This window comes from Carettochelys insculpta, chromosome 7, assembly GCF_033958435.1.
Source record: "Carettochelys insculpta isolate YL-2023 chromosome 7, ASM3395843v1, whole genome shotgun sequence".
Taxonomy (NCBI): domain Eukaryota; kingdom Metazoa; phylum Chordata; order Testudines; family Carettochelyidae; genus Carettochelys; species Carettochelys insculpta.
In genome coordinates, this window is record NC_134143.1 from 8,462,586 (window position 1) to 8,482,213 (window position 19,628).

The window sequence follows — 19,628 nt, forward strand, 5'->3', positions numbered from 1 at the left end:
GTATTTGTTGGCATTAAGGGTAAAGTTACAGGGAAAAGCCAAAGTCTTTAAACCAACAGTGGACAACCCAGGCTAGTGAGTGGATCACATGAGTGGTCTGCCTTCATCTCCATAGGCTGCAAGAATGTTATAATCAAGACAGTCTCCTGGGGTAGAGTAGCTTTGCTACCTGTGCTCATGCACCTAGAATTGGTTAGGTGAGCTCATTGAACCATAGCAACACTTTGTCTGGATGCAGAGGGAGCACCCAGCTCTCAATCAAATGTTGTGTGCAGTCAGCAAACATCTTACTTCACATGCCCTTGCTGTATGTGCATGTCTAGAGGGGGGAAAAAAGCTATGCAGATGGAAACCAGGAGAGTCTGGCACCCCTGCCTGTGGGCAGTGATAAACAAAATGTCTTGTGGGCCCCACATAAAACCCTGATGGTCCGCATTGCAACCCATAGGCCACAGATTGCCCACCACCACCTTAAACTCTTATTTCTTATATTTCCAGATTGGAGCAGAATTATCAGTCTGATTCTGCATCATTCAGCTGTTGGGGGTGCAGTTATTTATTTGAGACGCTGGCCCTCATTCAGCTCGATAGCTTTAATCTGCCAGGTTTAGGCATGTAAGTAGCTTTATTGACTTCAGTGGGACTTGTTCCGTATTTGTAGTTCAGCACAAGTATTTTATTGAATTAGGGCCGCTTTCTGTTACATTAAGAGTTGAGAGCCCAAGTTGTCAAATATGTGTACCCAAAGTTTGGGTGCCCTAATAAAAATAGTTTTTTCCCACATCTGCTGAGCCGCCACAGTTTCTGTTTAACTCTACAGAAGGTATAAGTGCTCAACAGCCCTTACAGTTAAGCCCCTCTTATTTGCTAACTTACGTTTTGTTAATTTGTGTTTGAAAAGCTTGGCCTGAATTTTAAGACATACTGAAGTAATTTTCTTGTACTTATGACATTTAAAATGAGAAATGCACTAGATTTATGGGGTTTGTTAGATACATCATATTCCATAGGCATTTTATAATGTGCTGATGACTAGTGTTTAGTACTTGGGCAAGTTAGGAGAACAGGCTGAGTTCCCATTGACTTCACTGTAGCCTGGGTTTCAACCCTGGTGTGCTATCTGTAACCCAAATGTGACCTTTCTCCTACTTTAACACATGCCCCTTGTTGCACAGTCAGAGCTCAAGTCAGGCTGTCGAATAGCTAGCTAGGATACCGGTGACTGGCTTTGCCTGCAGTGCATTACTGATGCCAAGCAAGTTTGGGAGTTGAATCCAGCAGAACTCAACTATGTGTGTCTCTAGATAGTGATACAAATAGTAATGTGGTACGATCAGGAGGTAAGTAGTTTCTGTTGATTTTTGTTAATCTTTTATTTGAGATTTGCTTTAACTTAGTGGGTTTTTAAATCACTATGCTTTCTGTAAGTGTATCCTTTTGGCTGGTCTGGATATTTTATTGATAAAATCAATGTTAGCCTCACTACTCATCAGCAAAGCTTGCAATTATTCATCATCACTATCTTCTTTGACAAGATAGACCCAGCTGATAATAAGTGTCTTGTTCTTTATTACAGCTTGCTACCTTCATCTCTGTTAGATATGTTGTATTGTTTTAACATAGCCTTTATGCTGAGTGTTAGACATGCCATGTTTTTCTTAGCTGCTTGACCTTAGATATTGATCAATGGAATAAAGTTATTGAGCAGCTAGGAACACCGTGCCCTGAATTCATGAAGAAACTGCAGCCAACAGTCCGGACATATGTGGAGAACAGACCTAAATATGCAGGATACAGTTTTGAGAAACTCTTCCCAGATGTACTTTTCCCAGCAGATTCTGAGCACAACAAACTGAAAGGTAAGATCTTTGTAAGTGTATGTTGTATCATTTTTAACATTGTACCCACCTCATGAATGAAAGTTTAAATATTGTGCACTGTCAGATGAATTTTTTTTTAAAGAACTAAGCTTTAATATGGTGTTATCTACAGATGGGATGTATGTGCTGGAATTACATTTTTCTCCTGAGCTACTACTGCATATTTTTATAGAAGCTTCTTTCTACCCATAAACAGATTTTCCTTCACAACTGACACTGAGTGCTTTGAGGGGGATGTGGAAATTGGAGGAAATGAGGGGTGAAGGGAAAGACATAAAGGAAGAGTATTGTTGTAAGATGTGTAGCTGGAATTCTTTCTTTATTTAGAGATCAAGTAATGTACATCTGTTTTGTATCCTGTTTTGTGTCTACATGTGCCTTTGGCTCTGGGATCCCTTCATTCTTCAAATAAGAAATTCTGCCTGCTCGAAAACAACGCTGCTTAGCATAATAGACTAGCCTGGGCTTATCACATTATGTACTCTCGCAGAAGGTGATTAACCTGATAGTGTTTTGAAGCATTATGCTCTGTTGTTGCCTGGTCTTATAGAGCTTTTGGCAAAAATTACTGCAGCACAAAGGAGGATGCAAAGTGATTGCTGTTATAGCCCTGGCTGCCCATGGGACAGCCTAGGTCAGGGGTTGGCAACCAAAATAGCAAGAAGAGCCATTTTTTTTCCAATTCAGTAAAAAAACACAATAATTCAAGAACTGTAATGCATGTGAATACATTGGGAGCCACAAAGAAGTCCTTAAAGAGACACATGCCGCTTCAGAGCCACAGGTTGCAGACCCCGGCATAGGTTGTATCACAAAACAGGGATTTGTCATTTCCACAGTTAGTCAAGGAAGGGAAATGACCAAAACTATGACCGTAGCCCGTCGATATGCAGGAAGATTCATGGGATGAAGAAAGGAAAAATAGAAATGTTTAGAACTCTCCTCTTTGCCTCTGTGTTTACACATGGCAAATGGATTGTTGGACTCTTTATGTGTACAGTGAAGGAATTTTGCAACTGTGGAAGCTCCACATTGTAAAAACGCTGGCAGTGACAGGGACTCTTACACTGAACAAACTGAACTTTAATACAGCTTCTCTAATATGGCTCACTCTGCTGCCTACAAGATCTTATATGTGGGCAAGGATGTTTGAAGAAAGTAAAGAGTGCATATTTAGCAGTGAAAATAATTCACCGTTGAAACAGTCTACCTAAGGCATGGGTCTGTTCTCCACCACTGACCATTTTTTAAATCAAGATTGGATCTTTTTTTCTGAAAGGTCTGCTCTAGGAATTGTGGGAGAAGTTCTCTGGCCTGAGTTATACAGAACTCAGAACAGATGATCATAAAGGTCTTTTCTTGCCAAATCCATGTCCGTCTCTTAACCTCACAACTTCTTAGCAGCTACGAAACTTTCTCCTGTTGAGTTCTGAGTAATTCAAGTGATATAGATGCCACCCATTATTTTGATTGTTCTACAGTTCACTTCCAGAAATATTTCCAGTCAGAAATATTTCCCCTGATTTCCTCTGACCTTCTAAATGCTTCTCTCTCTCTCTCCCTCTTAATTTCACCCCTTTACTCCTAGTTCTACTTGTATAGACAACCATAAATAATTCTTTGCCTCTTCAGTGTTTATGCCCTTCAAACTCTTCTAAATTGTTGTTCATATTTCCCCTCCTGTTAGTGTCAAGAGCCTGAACAACTTAGTTTTCTCTGTCCCTTACTTCCTTTACTTCTCTGTGGCTTCTCACCAGTTCTGTTTCTTTCCAACACTGAGGTGCCCAAATACAGAATTGCCTGTAGCTGTGGTTTTGCAGCTGGAATACAGTGGAAGGGTTGACTTACATTCCAGCTTCATTTAATGATGTGTGTGCCATCAAGAATTTCATATTACACTGCAGTTGCTTTCCTAGTATATGCAGCTTGTTGAAATGATAGACCTTTTTCTAGATACACTGCCCCATATACTTCCCTTTGTTTAATCACTTTTTATTTCCTGTCCATCTGTTTAGCCCCTCAAGATATGTTTCTCTGGCCTTGTTGGAATTTGTTCCGTCTCACCTCTCAATTATTCTGTTTTCTTACTACCTCTTGTTCAAGACTATCAATAAAGATATTAAATAAAATTGGACCAAATTCTGATTATTTGACTGTAGGGTTAGAGACTTTTCCCTCTGTTTGCTGCAGGGATCTCACCTACTTACTTGAGGTCTGTTTGCCATATTTGAGGTCAGTAAGGAATTTCTCCCCAGGTCAGATTGGCAGCGATGCCGAGGAGAGGGGGATTCGTCTTCTAGAAGCCTTTAAACTGTGATGTCGGGAGCCGAGTAACGCAGCTAGAGGTTATGGGCCTATTGTAGGAATGGGTTGGTGAGGTTTTTCAGCCAGCAGTTGTGTAGGTCAAATTAGATGATCTTTCTGGTCTTGGACCTTAAAGTTTGATTCTATCAGCTTTTTTCATACTTAGTCCAGTTTTCATTCCACATCACGATGCTCAGATACAGTGCTCAGACACAAGCCCATTTGAAACCAATCCAGAGTTTAGTTGCTCTCAATTCACGTATCCGATATGTGATGAGAGGTTTATTTTGGCAGGAGGGAGTCCTTCATACAAAAGTATAGCTACTTATCAGATACTAGTTACCAGGTATCTCTTTTTCCTTTGTTTGGTATCCTCTATCACGTGGGGTTTTTTTTTCTTTTTTTTTTTAAGTTCCTGGTAGCTGTCCAGTTCTGATTTCCATCCCCCCGAAACTGCCATTTCAATAAATATCTAGTTGCTGGGCATATGTGTATCAGTAAAACTTAACAGACTTGAAAGTGTCATGTTGCCTTGTTTGCATGAAGGAGGGCAGTGCTCAAATACTAATTAGTAGCTCTTCCATGTAGGTTATTTTGTTCTTGTTACATGTGATTCAAATGCAAAAACTCTTGCCAATTTTACTCATTATTTTGACTTTGCTTTTCAATGTGGTATTTTTGTATAATACCAGCTTGGCTAAATCTTGAATTCTGTTCAGCCATTTTTTTGCTCTCTGCTAAGCCTTTTAAGTGTGTTTCTTCATAATATTTTAAACATTGTCTAATGTGCATTCAGCAGAAACCTAACTACAAAATTTCACTCTTTGCAGCCAGTCAAGCGAGGGACTTGTTATCAAAAATGCTGGTTATAGATGCTTCTAAAAGAATCTCTGTGGATGAGGCTCTGCAGCACCCATACATCAATGTCTGGTATGATCCATCTGAAGCAGAAGCAGTAAGTTCTTGGCATTGTTCTCTTGTTAGTGAGGTACTCTACTGAAGAAAGCAAATTGGAATGTGGTGACTGGTATAATTGTTTACCGTAATAATACACTCCTTTTCTGGCCTGCAACTGTCAGAATTGTAATTGAAATTGGTAGGCACATTTGTTAGAATATTCTTTCTAGGGATAATATTTCAGGTGATTGTAATTCATCTGTATTTCTTTGCATAATGATGCAAATATCACACGTAAAATGTCTCCTGAAAATCAGGCTCTTGATTTATTGAACCCAGTGTTTTCCATGGTTATTCCTATGCACACATGTTGCAGTTAACAGGAATTTTACCCTTTGGCTCCTGGGTAAGTAGAGGAAAAAGTTATTTTCACTAGTTGTGGCAATTTGGTAGTATCTTGACACTAACAAAATAGGTACTAGAGGCAAAATTCAGTGCAAGAGCATGTACTGTCATATGCTACCACTGATGAAAGTAATTAGTTGAAAAACAAAAGTATATCGCATGAAAAGTACTTCCAGTTTACTGAAATAAGATGAAAAATGGCAGCGTCAGAAGAAAGGGAAGAGTTGGCTGTGAACTAATAAGAAGTGAAGACAAAACTCCAGCCTCCTAAATAGCATTTCATGTAAATGGTGCAACTAAAATTCTACAGAATATTTACAACTGGCAGAGAGGAAAATGAACTATTGACAGTAAATGTCCCAAAAGGGCAGTCAGGCATGGAAGATGGTGAACCTAGATAGACCGTCTCCATCTAGCTACATTGGTCAAATATAGCTGTAATAATACAAGAAAGAGTATTAATCACTAGGGATGTGTCTACATTACAGCGATCTTTTGAAAGAAGTTCTTCCGGAAGATCTCTTCTGAAAAATCTTCTTTTGAAAGAGTGCGTCCACACGCACAAAAGTGGATAAAAAGATCAATCCGCTTTTTCGATAGAGAGCGTCCACACAGCCCCAGATCTTTTGAAAGAACGGGACAGGGATCAAAAAATCCAGTGCCGTGAGGACTGCTCTTTTGAAATAAAGGCCCACGGAGCATCTATACGTGCTTTTTTTTTTTTTTTTTGAAAGAAGCTTTTGAAAGAGGGTGCTCTTCCTGATCTTGGAGCAGAAAGCAGCTTCTGCAAGAAGAGCCACGTTCTTTTGATTTCCGATCGAAAGAGCGCAATTTGTATGTGGATGCTCCACGTGTTCTTTCGTGAAAGAGACTCATTTTCTGAAAGAATTTGGTAATGTAGATGTGACCAAGGAGTATGAAACTGACCTAAAGGATAGAAAAATGGTCAGATATGAGATGACTATTTTTCTAACAGCTTTGGTCAGACATAATGCTGCATTTTTCAGTTATTGGGTTGGCACCGTGAGAACTGTTCTTTGTACAACAGCCTGCCTGTTAGGAGATGTGTGTTTTCCCTTTCATTTCACTTTAGTTGTTTTGAGTTCTTTATCTTGCAACAATTCTGTTTGCAGCCTCCACCAAAGATACCGGACAAGCAGTTAGATGAAAGAGAGCACACAATAGAAGAATGGAAAGGTAAGAAGAACGTTTTAAATTTGTCTTTGGGGCTTGCCATCTAATAAAGGATTATTGTGTTACTGGAGTTCTCTTAGCAGGTTGGAATGACTAGCAGCTTCAGTGTCCCTCACAGCTCAGAAACTTGCAAATCATTTAAGTGTATGATAAGATGTGATTCTTATTGTATCCCTTCCAAATTCGTTAAGCACATACCATGCTTGCACGTCTGATTAAGTTTAGTTAATGAGTCTTCTTAAAAGGCATGGTTTTGGAAAGGAAGTTCTCTTCCATGGCAGAGATCAGGTTCTCACAGATTTCAGGTAAGATGGATGGGTCTCCGGCCAGTAAAGCTTGCTATGGTCCAGGAGATAAGGAACATGCTTTATTCCTTGAAACTTGTCTAACCTAGGAAGATTACTTGTTGCTGGTAGTGACATCAGCTGTGAGTGAAGCTGCCATGGCACTAAGCATGCTTTAACTGCAAGTGTAGCCGAGGATGAGATCATGGGCAGCACTGTTTCTGGAAGTGTGATGGAAGGATCGAGCCATGGTTTTGGGAGTGGTTTTATTCCTTAGTTATGCTCCCTGAAAAGAAGCTTATGATTGGCCACATCTGTACAAGAGAGACCAACCCTTCTTTGAGTAGCTACAGCTGAGCATTCTTCATAGGTGTGTGTGCACCCAGCACACTGAAGCCCAGGAAATTTGCCCACCAGTGCCCATAGAAGGGCAGTGTTTTCACTTCACGGCCATACTTCTCCCCCTGGCCATACTACTTCCTCCGGCTACGTGAGGCAGTGCTGCCCCAGTCCTTCAGCGGTTCGTTCTTACATCCTGTGTCTGGAGTCAGAACTCTGTATGGTGATAACCTTACAACCTTTCAGCTTGTGTAGTTTTTCCTTAGTACCATTGGTATTCACTTTATGTTAATTGTATTAGTTTAATTTCCGCAGTGATGTCCTTAAAAGGGTTAAATGTTGTTCTTTGTGAAGGGGGCAATCCCCACCTTCAGTCCATACATGCGGTGCTTGCGTTTGAGCCAGTCCATGTTAAAGAGCACTATGCTATTGGCAGATCAGTCAGTAAATAGACTCAAGAGGCTTGTGACCTTTGTCTAAAGTAGCACCTGCTTGAACAAGCTATGTGGCCTGCTTCAAAACTGAGGATTTTGTCAGGCTGGAGATTGCCCTCAGGTGTTTTGTGTTCTAGAGCAAGTGCCACGCCGAAGAAACAGAGGAGCCAGTCCCCGTCGTCATACGTCCACAGTTGGCTCGTTTATCTCAAAATTCTAGTTAATCTTTAATTGAAAAGCGCATATTAGATGGATGGGGACTGCTCCAGGTTTTGAGAAACCTTTTCTGCCTCCCCCAGGAAGAGCCTGACCTGGCACAATTGGTGCCAGAGCTCCGGCTGACACGGGTGCCTCTAAACCTCCCCAGATACTGAATAGGGAGGGTTCTGGACTTTGTCTGTCCTTTTTGTATGTATAATTTATACATTAGGTAATAGCAAATACAGCCGTTGCTCTTTTGTAATGAGATTTGAAAGAAAACTTGGTAAAAAGAAGTCCTCACTCCATGCTTCTGTTGTTGAAATTAACATCAATGCATTACTGAATCTTTGGGGTTCTTCTTCGAGTGTCCCCATGGGTGCTCCACGTTAGGTGTCGGGCTCACCCCGGCGCCGCAGGTCGGATCTTCCAAGCAGTTTCTGCTGGACCGCGCATGCGCCGGTGCGCGCCGCTCCCTTGCACGCTCCTGGCCACATGCGCGATCCGGTCCCCACCAGTTCCTCTTTAACCGCCATCGGCTGCAGACGGAATCTGCTCAGGCTACGGCCAGAGTTAGCGTATTTAACGTTTTAATCATTTTAAAGTTTCTTCAGTCTTAGATTAAGTTAGTCGGTTGTTGTTTTCAACAAAAAAAAAAAAAAAACAAAGAAAGGGAAGGAATTCAAAGCTTCCAATCCTAGTAACAAGCGGAGCACTGGAGGCCAGGAGCCTAGGGCCATTAGCCCTCCTGCCGCGGCAGGCTTTATCCGAGAGGGGAACAAGCACAGAGAAGGTGCTGAGTACCCTATTAACAACTCAAAGACTCACCACAATGTCCTCTTCAGGATTCAAGAAGTGTGAGTCGTGCCGCGAGGCGATGCCAGCATCTGATGGGCACAGTCAGTGTATAAGGTGCTTGGGGGAATCCCATGTCACTTAGAAATGTTCCTTCTGCGCCAAGTTAACAGCCAGAGCAAGGAAGGACAGGGAAATGCGGCTGAAAATGCTGCTGTTCGACAAGGCCCTCCAGCCAGACGTGCTGGAGCGGCCGCAGCAGGAGGGACCCTCCGGGGCCCATAAAAGGAAAGCCGCATCCCTAACCCCATCAGCGCAAAAACGGAGGAAAATCTCCCCAACCCGATCCCTGCCGGCAGCAACAGCGAGCGGGACGGGTGGAGCACACAGCACCCAGCCGCAGCTACAGCTGATCGGCGGCGGCGCGGAGACGCACGTGGCAGAGGTTCAGCCTCCGATGATCAAACAGCCGCCCCGCACTGCGGGCAGGACGGTGGCTAAGCAAGCGCCGGAACCGGCAGCTCCACAAACAGCGGCACTGACCCCCGGGGAACCGGCGGCGCAGAGCTCGCAGGCACGTGGCCTGCAGGCACCAGGGGAGACCGCCCACACGGCACCACTGAGAAGCGTGCCGAGCGCGGTGCAGACTACGGGGCTGAGATCCCCGACGCGTCAGGGGGCGGAGCCACCCCCACAGGGGAGGGGAAAGGCAGCACAGAAAACACGGCACTGCAGTCCCTCTCCAGACAGGGCTGCAGAGCTGCTTTCTCTGAGCCCTCCGCTCGTGCTGCGGACTCCAACGAGAAGGCAGGGGTCACCCCTAGCCTATCCGGAGCCCCCATCTCCATTTCTACAGCCAGCCTCCCCATGGCTTGCACCACCTTCGCCCTTCTTGGGCTTCGAGCCACTTGAGTACTATCACAAATCGGCCTCTCCAGCATCCCATGTCTCCAGAAGATCTCGCTCCCCCAGACGTAGGGGGTATGCACCAAGGGAGTGGTCCAGGTCACCATCCCAGGAGCAGTGCCCATGTTGCCATGGTCACCCCTATCATGTGGGGCATAGACACCATAGGCATACTACCAGGGACAGATCCCCACAGACGGTCCCGTATCCCCGAGGGCAATCGCGAACGGGGACAAAGACTCAGATATCTCAGGGGTAGTTGGTTCTGGAACCCCGGGATTTTCCCTCACAAGCTTCTAGCGAGCAGATGTACCACCGTCAACAGGACCCAGAGGGGTCCAGAGAGGCGTACCCTAGCGGTTCCTCGCTGTCCTCCCCGGATGAGGCTATGGCCCCAGGGGACATCCATCCTCCGGACGATCTCAAACAGTTCCAAGAGCTGTTTAAAAGGGTGGCCTTCACGCAAGGCATCCAGATAGCAGAGGTGCAAGAGAAGCACCATAAGCTCCTTAAAAATCTGAGACCTCCGGCCTCCTCTAAAATAGCCATACCGCTTGACGAAGCAATCTTGGAGTCCGCCACCACGATATGGCAGACCCCTGCGACTATTCTGCCTGTCCACAAGAGAGCGGACAAGAAATACTTCGTGCCGGCGAAGTGCATGGAGTTCCTATTCAGCCACCCGCAACTAAATTCTCTGGTGGTAGGATTGTCTCAACAGAGATCAAAAACGTCTCAGTTCAAAACAGGGGGAACGGACAAAGATGCCAAGAAACTAGAGCTGTTTGGTAGAAAGGTCTACTCCTCCTCCACCCTACTGTTGAGAATGGCGAATTACGCAGCGCATCTAGCGAACCACAATTTCGACAACTACTCTAGGTTAACCTCCCTCATGGACTCGCTTCCAGAGGACAAGAAGCCGGTGCTCAAGGCTATCGTGCAAGAAGGTTACGCGGCCTCGAGGACGGGAGTTCAGATCGCCCTGGATGTTGCGGACACAGCAGCACGCTCAACAGCTACGGCAGTGGTAATGCGAAGGGAGTCCTGGCTCCAAACATCGGGTATACCGAGGGATCTGCAGGCGAAGATCGTCTGTCTCCCCTTCGACATGCAGAAGCTGTTTGCTGAATCAACTGACTCGGTCCTTTATTCCAGTAAAGACTCAAGAGCCACTCTTAGGACCTTAGGGATCTACACCCCTCCATACAGAAAGAAAAAGTACTACCCTCAGCAAAGATGGTACCAGTGTCAGCCACAGCGTCCCCAGTACCACAGGGGTTACGAGCAAGGGCGACATCAACAGCATCAACAATATAGAACTCCCAGGCGACATTCCCAACAGAGCCATGCGTCCTCGGGGCAGGGCCAAAGGCCACAAGTTTGACACACAGATCCAGGGCCGCGCCATCACTACCATCGCACAATGTCATCCGAAGCTGTTATTCCACCATCGCCTCCGACCATTCTACGACCAGTGGCACAGGATCATCACAGACAAATGGGTGCTGGAGATCATAGCCATGGGGTACGCGATCCCCTTCCAGTCGCTCCCACCGCCACGACCTCCACCCAGGCCCCACCTGCAGGATGCCTCCCACGAAGCGAGACTCAAGCAGGAGGTAGACCATCTTATGCTCATAGGGGCAGTGGAAAGAGTGCCGGAGCAACTGCAAGGGAAAGGGTTCTACTCCAGATACTTCCTCACAGAGAAAAAGACAGGAGGCTGGAGGCCCATCTTAGATCTTCGAGGCCTCAACCGGTACCTGTGCAAGCAACGCTTTCGGATGATCACAATCGCCTCCATCCTTACGGCACTGGACGATGGAGATTGGTTCGCAGCCCTCGACTTACAAGACGCGTATTTTCACATAACTATCCATCCGGCTCACCGACGATTCCTCCGGTTCATGGTAGGCAAAGAACATTTTCAATACAAGGTCCTACCGTTCGGCCTCTCCTCGGCCCCCAGAGTCTTCCCCAAGACCTGGGCAGTGGTGTCAGCCTACCTGCCCAGACGGGGTATTTATATTCCCGTATCTGGACGACTGCCTACTCAAAGGGGCCTCGAAGGAGGAGGTACTACGCATGATACGCGTCACAGCAGGCACGTTCTCTTCGCTCGGCCTGGTTATCAATCTGGCAAAATCAAAGATAGACCCCACACAAGACATAGAGTTCATAGGGGCACGCATAAATTCTATTACAGCGAGAGTGTATCTACCAGAGACACGCTTTCGGGCCATCAGCTCCCTCGTGCAAGTCATCACCTTCAGCCCTACGGTGCCGGTTCTGACGTGCTTACAGCTGCTGGGCCACATGGCAGCAGCGACATTCGTAGTACAGAACGTCAGGTTACACACGCGCAGCATGCAGCACTGGCTGGCAAGCGTATACAAACCGGCAGCACACACCGTTCACAGGGTGGTGTTGCCCACGACAGAGGTGCGCAAATCCCTCCAATGGTGGGTAAACCCCAAGAACATGCTAACATGGGTACCCTTCCACCAACCACAAGTATCGGTTTTTCTTACTACAGATGCCTCCCACATAGGGTGGGGAGCACACATGGGCGAAGAGGTGATGCAAGGACTGTGGTCCTCCATGGAACAGTCACTGCACATAAATATACTGGAGCTCAGAGTGGTGTTCAACGCCTGCAGACACTTTCGAGACCATATACAAGGCAAAGTAGTCGGGATCAGTACAGACAATACCTCCACCATGTTTTATATAAATCGGCAAGGAGGAGCTCGGTCCCGTGCCTTATGTGCGGAAGCAGTCTGGTTGTGGAACTGGTGCATCGCCAACAATATAACCTTGAAAGCCTCGTACTTACCAGGCGCTCACAATGTGAAGGCAGACCAGCTGAGCAAGCGTTTCGCACTCACGCACGAGTGGCAGATCCGTCCCGATCTGCTACGACCGATTTTTCACGCAGGGCGCTTTCCCCAGATAGACCTGTTTGTCACTCAACACAACAAGAAGTGCCCACGATACTGCTCCAAGGCAGGACTGGGACGGGGGTCCCTGGAGGACGCATTTGCGATCTCCTGGAGGGGCCCCCTGCTTTACACTTTTCCTCCCACAGTGCTGATCCACAAAGTCTTGCAGAAAGCCAGGAGAGAAGGAGCCCGAATGATCCTGATAGTCCCAACGTGGGATCGACAGCAATGGTTCCCCCTACTCCTGCGCCTGTCGGACCGTCCACCGATGCCCCTCCCGGTGGCGCCGGATCTGCTCATGCAAGCCCAGGGGTCCATAGTGCATCTGCACCCCCAAGGCCTGCGACTACAAGCGTGGTTAATCCATGGCTCAGCTCCCTGGAGAGCACGTGTACGGGGAAGTGCAACAAGTCCTAGAAAGTAGCAGGAGGGCTTCCAGCAGGCAGACCTACAAGCAGAAGTGGACTCGCTTCGCAGCATGGTGTTCTACCAAACAGTTAGCCCCCCTTTCGGTGCCTATACCTGTAATATTAGAGTATTTACTGGACCTCAAGAGATGAGGACTCTCACTATCCTCGTTAAAGGTCCGCCTTGCCGCCCTTTCGGCATTCAGACATGAAGAGGAAGGGCACACGGTGTTCGCCCATCCCATGGTTACCAGGTTCCTCAAAGGGTTGGTAAACCTATACCCCCCTCGGAAACCGCTTCCACCTTCGTGGAACTTGGACCTGGTGCTTAGTGCACTAACGGGACCACCGTTCGAGCCTTTAGCCACGGTTTCCCTCCTCCTTCTTACGATAAAGACGACCTTCCTTCTCGCAATCACGTCAGCTCGCAGGGTGAGCGAGCTTGCGGCAGTTATGGCAACGCCACCCTGCACAGTATTTTCCAAGGAGGTGGTAACCATACGGCTGCATCCAGCCTTTGTTCCTAAAGTTTCTTCTGAGTTTCACATTAACGAACCTATTGTTTTACCCTCGTTTTATCCAAAGCCTCATATCTCTAACAAAGAGGCGCGCCTACACCTCCTGGACGTGAGGAGGGCGCTAGCCTTCTATATAGACAGGACCAAGTCCTTCTGGAAAACGGATAGACTCCTAGTCTCTCTCACTCCCAAATCGAAAGGAGAAGGTCTCTCTTCGCAGAGAATCTCGAAGCACATCGTGTCCTGCATAAAAATGTGCTACGAACTCAAAAAGACTCCTTTACTGGCCACGCCCAGGGCTCACTCCACTAGGGCGGTGGCGGCATCAACAGCCTTTTTCAAGGGCGTTGCCCTAAAAGACATTTGCAGAGCGGCGACCTGGTCATCCCACGACACCTTCGCCAAGCACTATGCCCTTCACAGGGTATTCCAAGAGGATACCCAGCTCTCGACAGCGGTCCTCTCGGGGACAAGCTGCACATGATTCGATTACCCACCTCCTATTTTGGGTTACTGCTGGGTAGTCACCTAACATGGAGCACCCACGGGGACACTCAAAGAAGAAAGAGAGGTTACTCACCGTAGTAACGGTGGTTCTTCGAGATGTGTCCCCGTGGGTGCTCCACCACCCGCCCATCCTCCCCGCTTTGGATCTCTGTTTAGTGTTTTGCAGGAGCATCCGAGGCAGTTGGTCAAGGAGCTGGCGGGGGCCGGATTGCACACGTGGCCAGGAGCGCGCGGGGGAGTGGCGCGCACCGGCGCGCACACGGTCCAGCAGAAACTGCTTGGAATATCCGACCTGCGGCGCTGGGGCGAGCCCGACACCTAACATGGAGCACCCACGGGGACACATCTCGAAGAACCACCGTTACTACGGTGAGTAACTTCTCTTTTTAAAAGCTGGAAAGAACAAAGAAGGGACTTTCATTTCCGCCTCCTAGATTTCTTACTGCTAGGTTTTCTGTCGTTTGCTGCACTTCTTGCAGGTAAGCCTGTCGTAGTAAATGTTTGTTTAGAGAATGTCTTCACAGATAACCAAAGTACTCTGTACCCACTCCGCACCTTCTCCCCAGTTGGCTCTTGTGATCTAGCATATGACAGAATTTATGCTGCATCAGGTTACAGACTTGGCAAAAGTAGTCCTGCCTTGCGTTGTGGATGAACAGGCACAAAGTCCCTTTCCTGTCAATTACGTCTTAGAGACACACTTAGCGGGAGTGAGAGCAGCCAAGATTTTCTTCCTGTACTTGCTACATGCCATGTTCTGGATCCATTTGACTCTGTGCCTTATATGGCACATCTAGTTGTCAAGGGAAAGACGTAGACGGTCGCACACCATAACCATCTCTTGTTCTTCTCTCCGATAGTGCAGCCAGGCTTGGAACCATGTTCTTCTACTTCCACAGTTGGCTAGTTTATGTCAAAATTCTAGTTAATCTTTAATTGTCTGGATATTTTAATACTTCTATTGATAGGATCCATGTAAGATTTATCCAGAGAAGTATTATGGTAAATATGTGAATAAAATGCACTGGGTGGACTGGTATCCTTTTAGGTGCTTAAGGTACCTGGGAAAAAGTTCAGCCTTTGCTGCCAAAAAGAGGAGGAAGTTGGAGAGGTGTTTCATGGTCCCCTTCTGGGGGATTTCACTGTGCATGCAATAGGGATATAAAATCCTGTTTAATGAATTAACCAGTTAAACGTTAGGTTTAAGTGATGAACCATTAAATGAGGTGGGGGGCACTCCAGCCTGGCTGGGCTGGCGGGGGCCTCCCTGCCATGGATTAGGGATGGCTCTGGCTGGGCTGGAGAGCCCCCTTCTGTTGTGCACTGGGGAGCGGTGCTGCTCCAGCCTCGCTGTAGCTTTCTGCCCATGGTGCTGATGTAGGTGGGTTGTGCTCTGGCACGGCCACCGCAGTCCCCAGCCACACTGGCCCAGCAATGTGTGCCTTGGGTAGAGTCGTTCCAGCCCATCTGGAAAAGCCCAGGTTGGCAGTGTGTGGCCCCCTCACCCAAACCACGTATGTGAGCTGCTCTGGCTGCACTGGAACGCCCTTCCAGGTGTGGCAGCCACACAGGACTGGAGCAGACCCCTGCCCACTGCGGTAGTCCCTGCTGGTTAATTGTTAACATCCCTCACATGCAAATGGCAGCGGTGACCTTCTGACTTAAAAATTTACGACCCATGCGCCCGCCACAGGCTTACCTCAAATAGTTTGGAACAGTGTTCCCTGTAAGCCGAGTGCTAGGGCAGCCACCCAGGAGAGATTGGCAGAGTTCTCACAGACGGCAGCATGTGTGTCTGTGGGTGGTGCACACCCACGCATGCCTTGATGCATGTAACAAAATTTATTCTGCCCATGGATGTGAAAATTAGAGGGAGCCTTGGTCTCGGTCCCTTTGCATTTAGATTCTGTACATAGTCTTCAGCATGGGTCAAGCTTGAGAAGAAGGCAAATGTTCCACTCCTGGTTTTACCATCCTCGCCTCGAGAGAGGCCATGACTCTTCCATTTCCTTCTTGAGAAAGATGTGCAGTTATCAGCTTCCCAAGGAGACTGAAGTAACCTCCAGTACCTCTGTCCTGCCTTTGTGCTGGGGGCACACAGCTATGTGGGTTGCTATGCTACACCCATCTGCTCTCTCTGAGCATTGATAGGGCTCTTAAACAATACCTTCTTCTATATTCCACTCAGAAATCACCTCCATCTCCATCTAATCTCCCACTAACAGTTAGTGTCTAAGGCATTGTCCTTTTCTTCTGTCAGTGCTTCCACCAAAGCAAAACTTCTCTAGGTGGCTGGTTATCTTAACAATTTAGAGAACCCTGTTCTGGCTGTAGAAGCATCTTTTTCATGCCATGTGTGGCTTTTAATTGCCACAGAAAAGGACCATCTGATCTAGAGTGGCTTCTGAATATTTATGGTGATGTTCAGATGAGGGATGGTACAGCCATACTACTGTCCTTTAGTAAGTCTCGGGCAGTGTCCTAATAATGCTGCTAAGAGTTGTGCCACACTTCTTTGATCTAGACCTGTGAATGTTGTAATTCATGAAATCTAGTGGGGTTTGTCTGAGCCTCCTCTTGGAAAGAGTTGTTCATGTATCTCAGATAGGGTTGTCTCCCAGCATCTCTCAAGTTAAGGTTTTGCCTCTGCTAAGAAAGAACGATCGGATAAGAATACGTTGGTTACCTACCGTGCAACATAAGAACATAAGAATGGCCATACTGGGTCAGACCAAAGGTCCATCCAGCCCAGTATCCCGTCTGCTGACAGTGGCCAATGCCAGGTGCCCCAGAGAAGGAGAACAGAAGACAATGATCAAGTGATTTATCTCCTGCCATCCATCTCCTACCCTTGTACTGAAGGCTAGGGCACCACACTTTACCTCTGGCTAATAGCCATTTATGGACCTAACCTGCAAAAATTTATCGAGCTCTTTTTTAAACCCTAATAGAGTCCTGGCCTTCACAGCCTCCTCCGGCAAGGAGTTCCACAGGTTGACTGTGCGCTGTGTGAAGAAAAATTTCCTTTTATTAGTTTTGAACCTACTACCCATCAATTTCATTTGGTGTCCCCTAGTTCTTGTATTATGGGAAAAGGTAAATAATTTTTCTATGTTCACTTTCTCCACACCATTCATGATTTTATAGACCTCTGTCATATCACCCCTCAATCGCCTCTTTTCCAGACTGAAAAGTCCCAGTCTCTCTAGCCTCTCCCCATATGGGACCCGTTCCAAACCCCTAATCATCTTAGTCGCCCTTTTCTGTACCTTTTCTAATGCCAATATATCTTTTTTGAGGTGAGGAGACCACATCTGCAGACAATACTCAAGATGTGGGCGTACCATAGTTTTATGTAGGGGAAGTATGATATCTTTTGTCTTATTATCTATCCCTTTTTTAATAATTCCTAACGTCCTATTTGCTTTACTAACTGCCGCTGCACACTGCACGGATGTCTTCAGAGAACTATCCACTATAACTCCAAGATCCCTTTCCTGATCTGTCGTAGCTAAATTTGACCCCATCATGTTGTACGTGTAATTTGGGTTATTTTTTCCAATGTGCATTACCTTACACTTACCCCCATTAAATTTCATTTGCCATTTTGCTGCCCAATCACGCAGTTTGCTGAGATCTTTTTGTAGTTCTTCACAATCCCTTTTGGTTTTGACTGTCCTGAACAACTTGGTGTCATCTGCAAACTTTGCCACCTCACTGCTTACCTCATTTTCTAGATCATTGATGAACAAGTTGAACAGGATCGGTCCCAGGACTGACCCCTGGGGAACACCACTAGTTACCCACCTCCATTGTGAACATTTACCATTTATTCCAACCCTTTGTTTTCTGTCTTTTAACCAATTCCCGATCCATGAAAGGATCTTTTCTCTTATCCCATGACCACCTAATTTACATAAAAGCCTTTGGTGTGGGACCGTGTCAAAGGCTTTCTGGAAATCTAGGTATATTATGTCCACTGGGTGCCCCTTGTCCGCATGTTTATTAACCCCTTCAAAGAATTCTAATAGATTAGTTAGACATGACTTCTGTCTGCAGAAACCATGCTGACTTTTGCCCAACAATTCGTGCTCTTCTACGTGCCTTGCAATTTGATTCTTTACTATTGTTTCTACTAATTTGCCTGGTACTGATGTTAGACTTATCGGTCTATAATTGCCAGGGTCTCCTCTGGAGCCTTTTTTAAATATTGGCGGTATATTGGCCATCTTCCAGTCATTGGGTACCGAAGCGCTTCAAGCAAAGATATCTGGGAAGAGAGAGGCAGGCCAGCACTGACAGCATTTGAAGCTTGTTTGAAGGACTCTCAGGGCATCAGTCTGGGTCCGGGCATGAGCATACACTGGTGAGAAAAATCAGTGGTGAGATTGGGGTGGAAGAACATTTCTTCTACTGGGAATGTTGTGCAGAACTGTTCTGTAGCTTTGCACACGAGCCCAAGTGTGCTGCCAAGAAGATTGTTATAGACTTACATAAGCACAGCCTGCCCGTCTAACCAGGAACTGTGGTGTGCTGGGTACGAAGTCTGTTGTCTTGAGCCATCCGACTCCCAGCTAGAGAAGGCTGCCTGTGTTCCCTGTTCTTCCCTCAGACCTATTCATCTTCGCAGGAGGCCTCCATAGCATTGAGTGAATTGATCACCTCAGCCTTGTGGTTCCACTCTGAAGTCCTTCTCCTCAAGGCAGCCTTGACAAAATCACAAACCTTGGATGCTGCAGCAGAAGGGTGCTGTCAACTGGTTATGTCACTTCCAGTTTTACATACATGGCTACCTTCTTCGTAGTCTAATATTATCTAAAATAATTCTACAAAAGTGGAATAATACTTCTCATAAGATGTGCATGTATTATTATCTGTTTGAAGTATTGGAGTGGTATAACTACCTTTTTTTTTTTTTTTTGTCATGTTGACAGAGTTGATATACAAGGAGGTCATGGACCTGGAGGAAAGGACCAAGAACGGGGTTATACGTGGACAGCCAGCCCCTTTAGGTTGGTTACAATAAAAGCACTGTACAAGCCTGTCTTATGTGGTAAGCTAGAAAGGCACAAAGCTTATCCAAGGATAGTATTACTGTAGTTCAGACTCTAGAAATCCAAGAACACTTGGGCAGAAGCTGCTTTCAGCTAATTTACTTCATGGGTGGTGATATTTGATGCTGGTGCTCTGCTTTGGAAATGTAAAGCACTATACAGAGATTAGTTAACTAACCCTCCCACCACCCCCATGAAGCAGGGTTTTGTGGCAGGAGCTGAGTTTTTTTTTTCCTCTATTTGCCCATCGCCTAATACAATGGCCTTCCTTCCCATGACTGAAGAGACAGCTATGGAGCAGAAACCCTCAGAAGCGAGGCTCAGGCTCGTGCTACAATACTAAGAATAGCTTTTTAGACATTGGAGCTTGAACCCACCCTCACCCAACCAGCTGCGACAGCTGTTTTTAGCACGGTAGCGTGAGCCTGGCTGCTTCAGGTTTTTGCTTGTCATTTATAGTAACCAAAAGCTCATAGGAGCCACCACAGTACAAGTAAATGATACCCTATGTTACAGCTGGAAGATAACGTGTCAGGACCAAAGTAACACAATGCGTCAGTAGCA

The 19,628-nt window shown here is 46.4% G+C and overlaps 1 protein-coding gene across 4 annotated transcripts in view; it reads left to right on the forward strand.

Annotated features, from left to right (window-relative positions):
* Positions 1-19,628, forward strand: part of MAPK8 (mitogen-activated protein kinase 8) — a 116,094-nt gene that overhangs the window by 91,077 nt on the left and 5,389 nt on the right. For all 4 annotated transcript variants that reach the window (XM_074999903.1, XM_074999907.1, XM_074999905.1 and 1 more), the window contains exons 9-12: positions 1,677-1,859; positions 5,015-5,139; positions 6,620-6,683; positions 18,945-19,022. In XM_074999903.1, the coding sequence (XP_074856004.1) occupies positions 1,677-1,859; positions 5,015-5,139; positions 6,620-6,683; positions 18,945-19,022 (450 nt within the window). The remainder of the gene's footprint in view (positions 1-1,676; positions 1,860-5,014; positions 5,140-6,619; positions 6,684-18,944; positions 19,023-19,628) is intronic.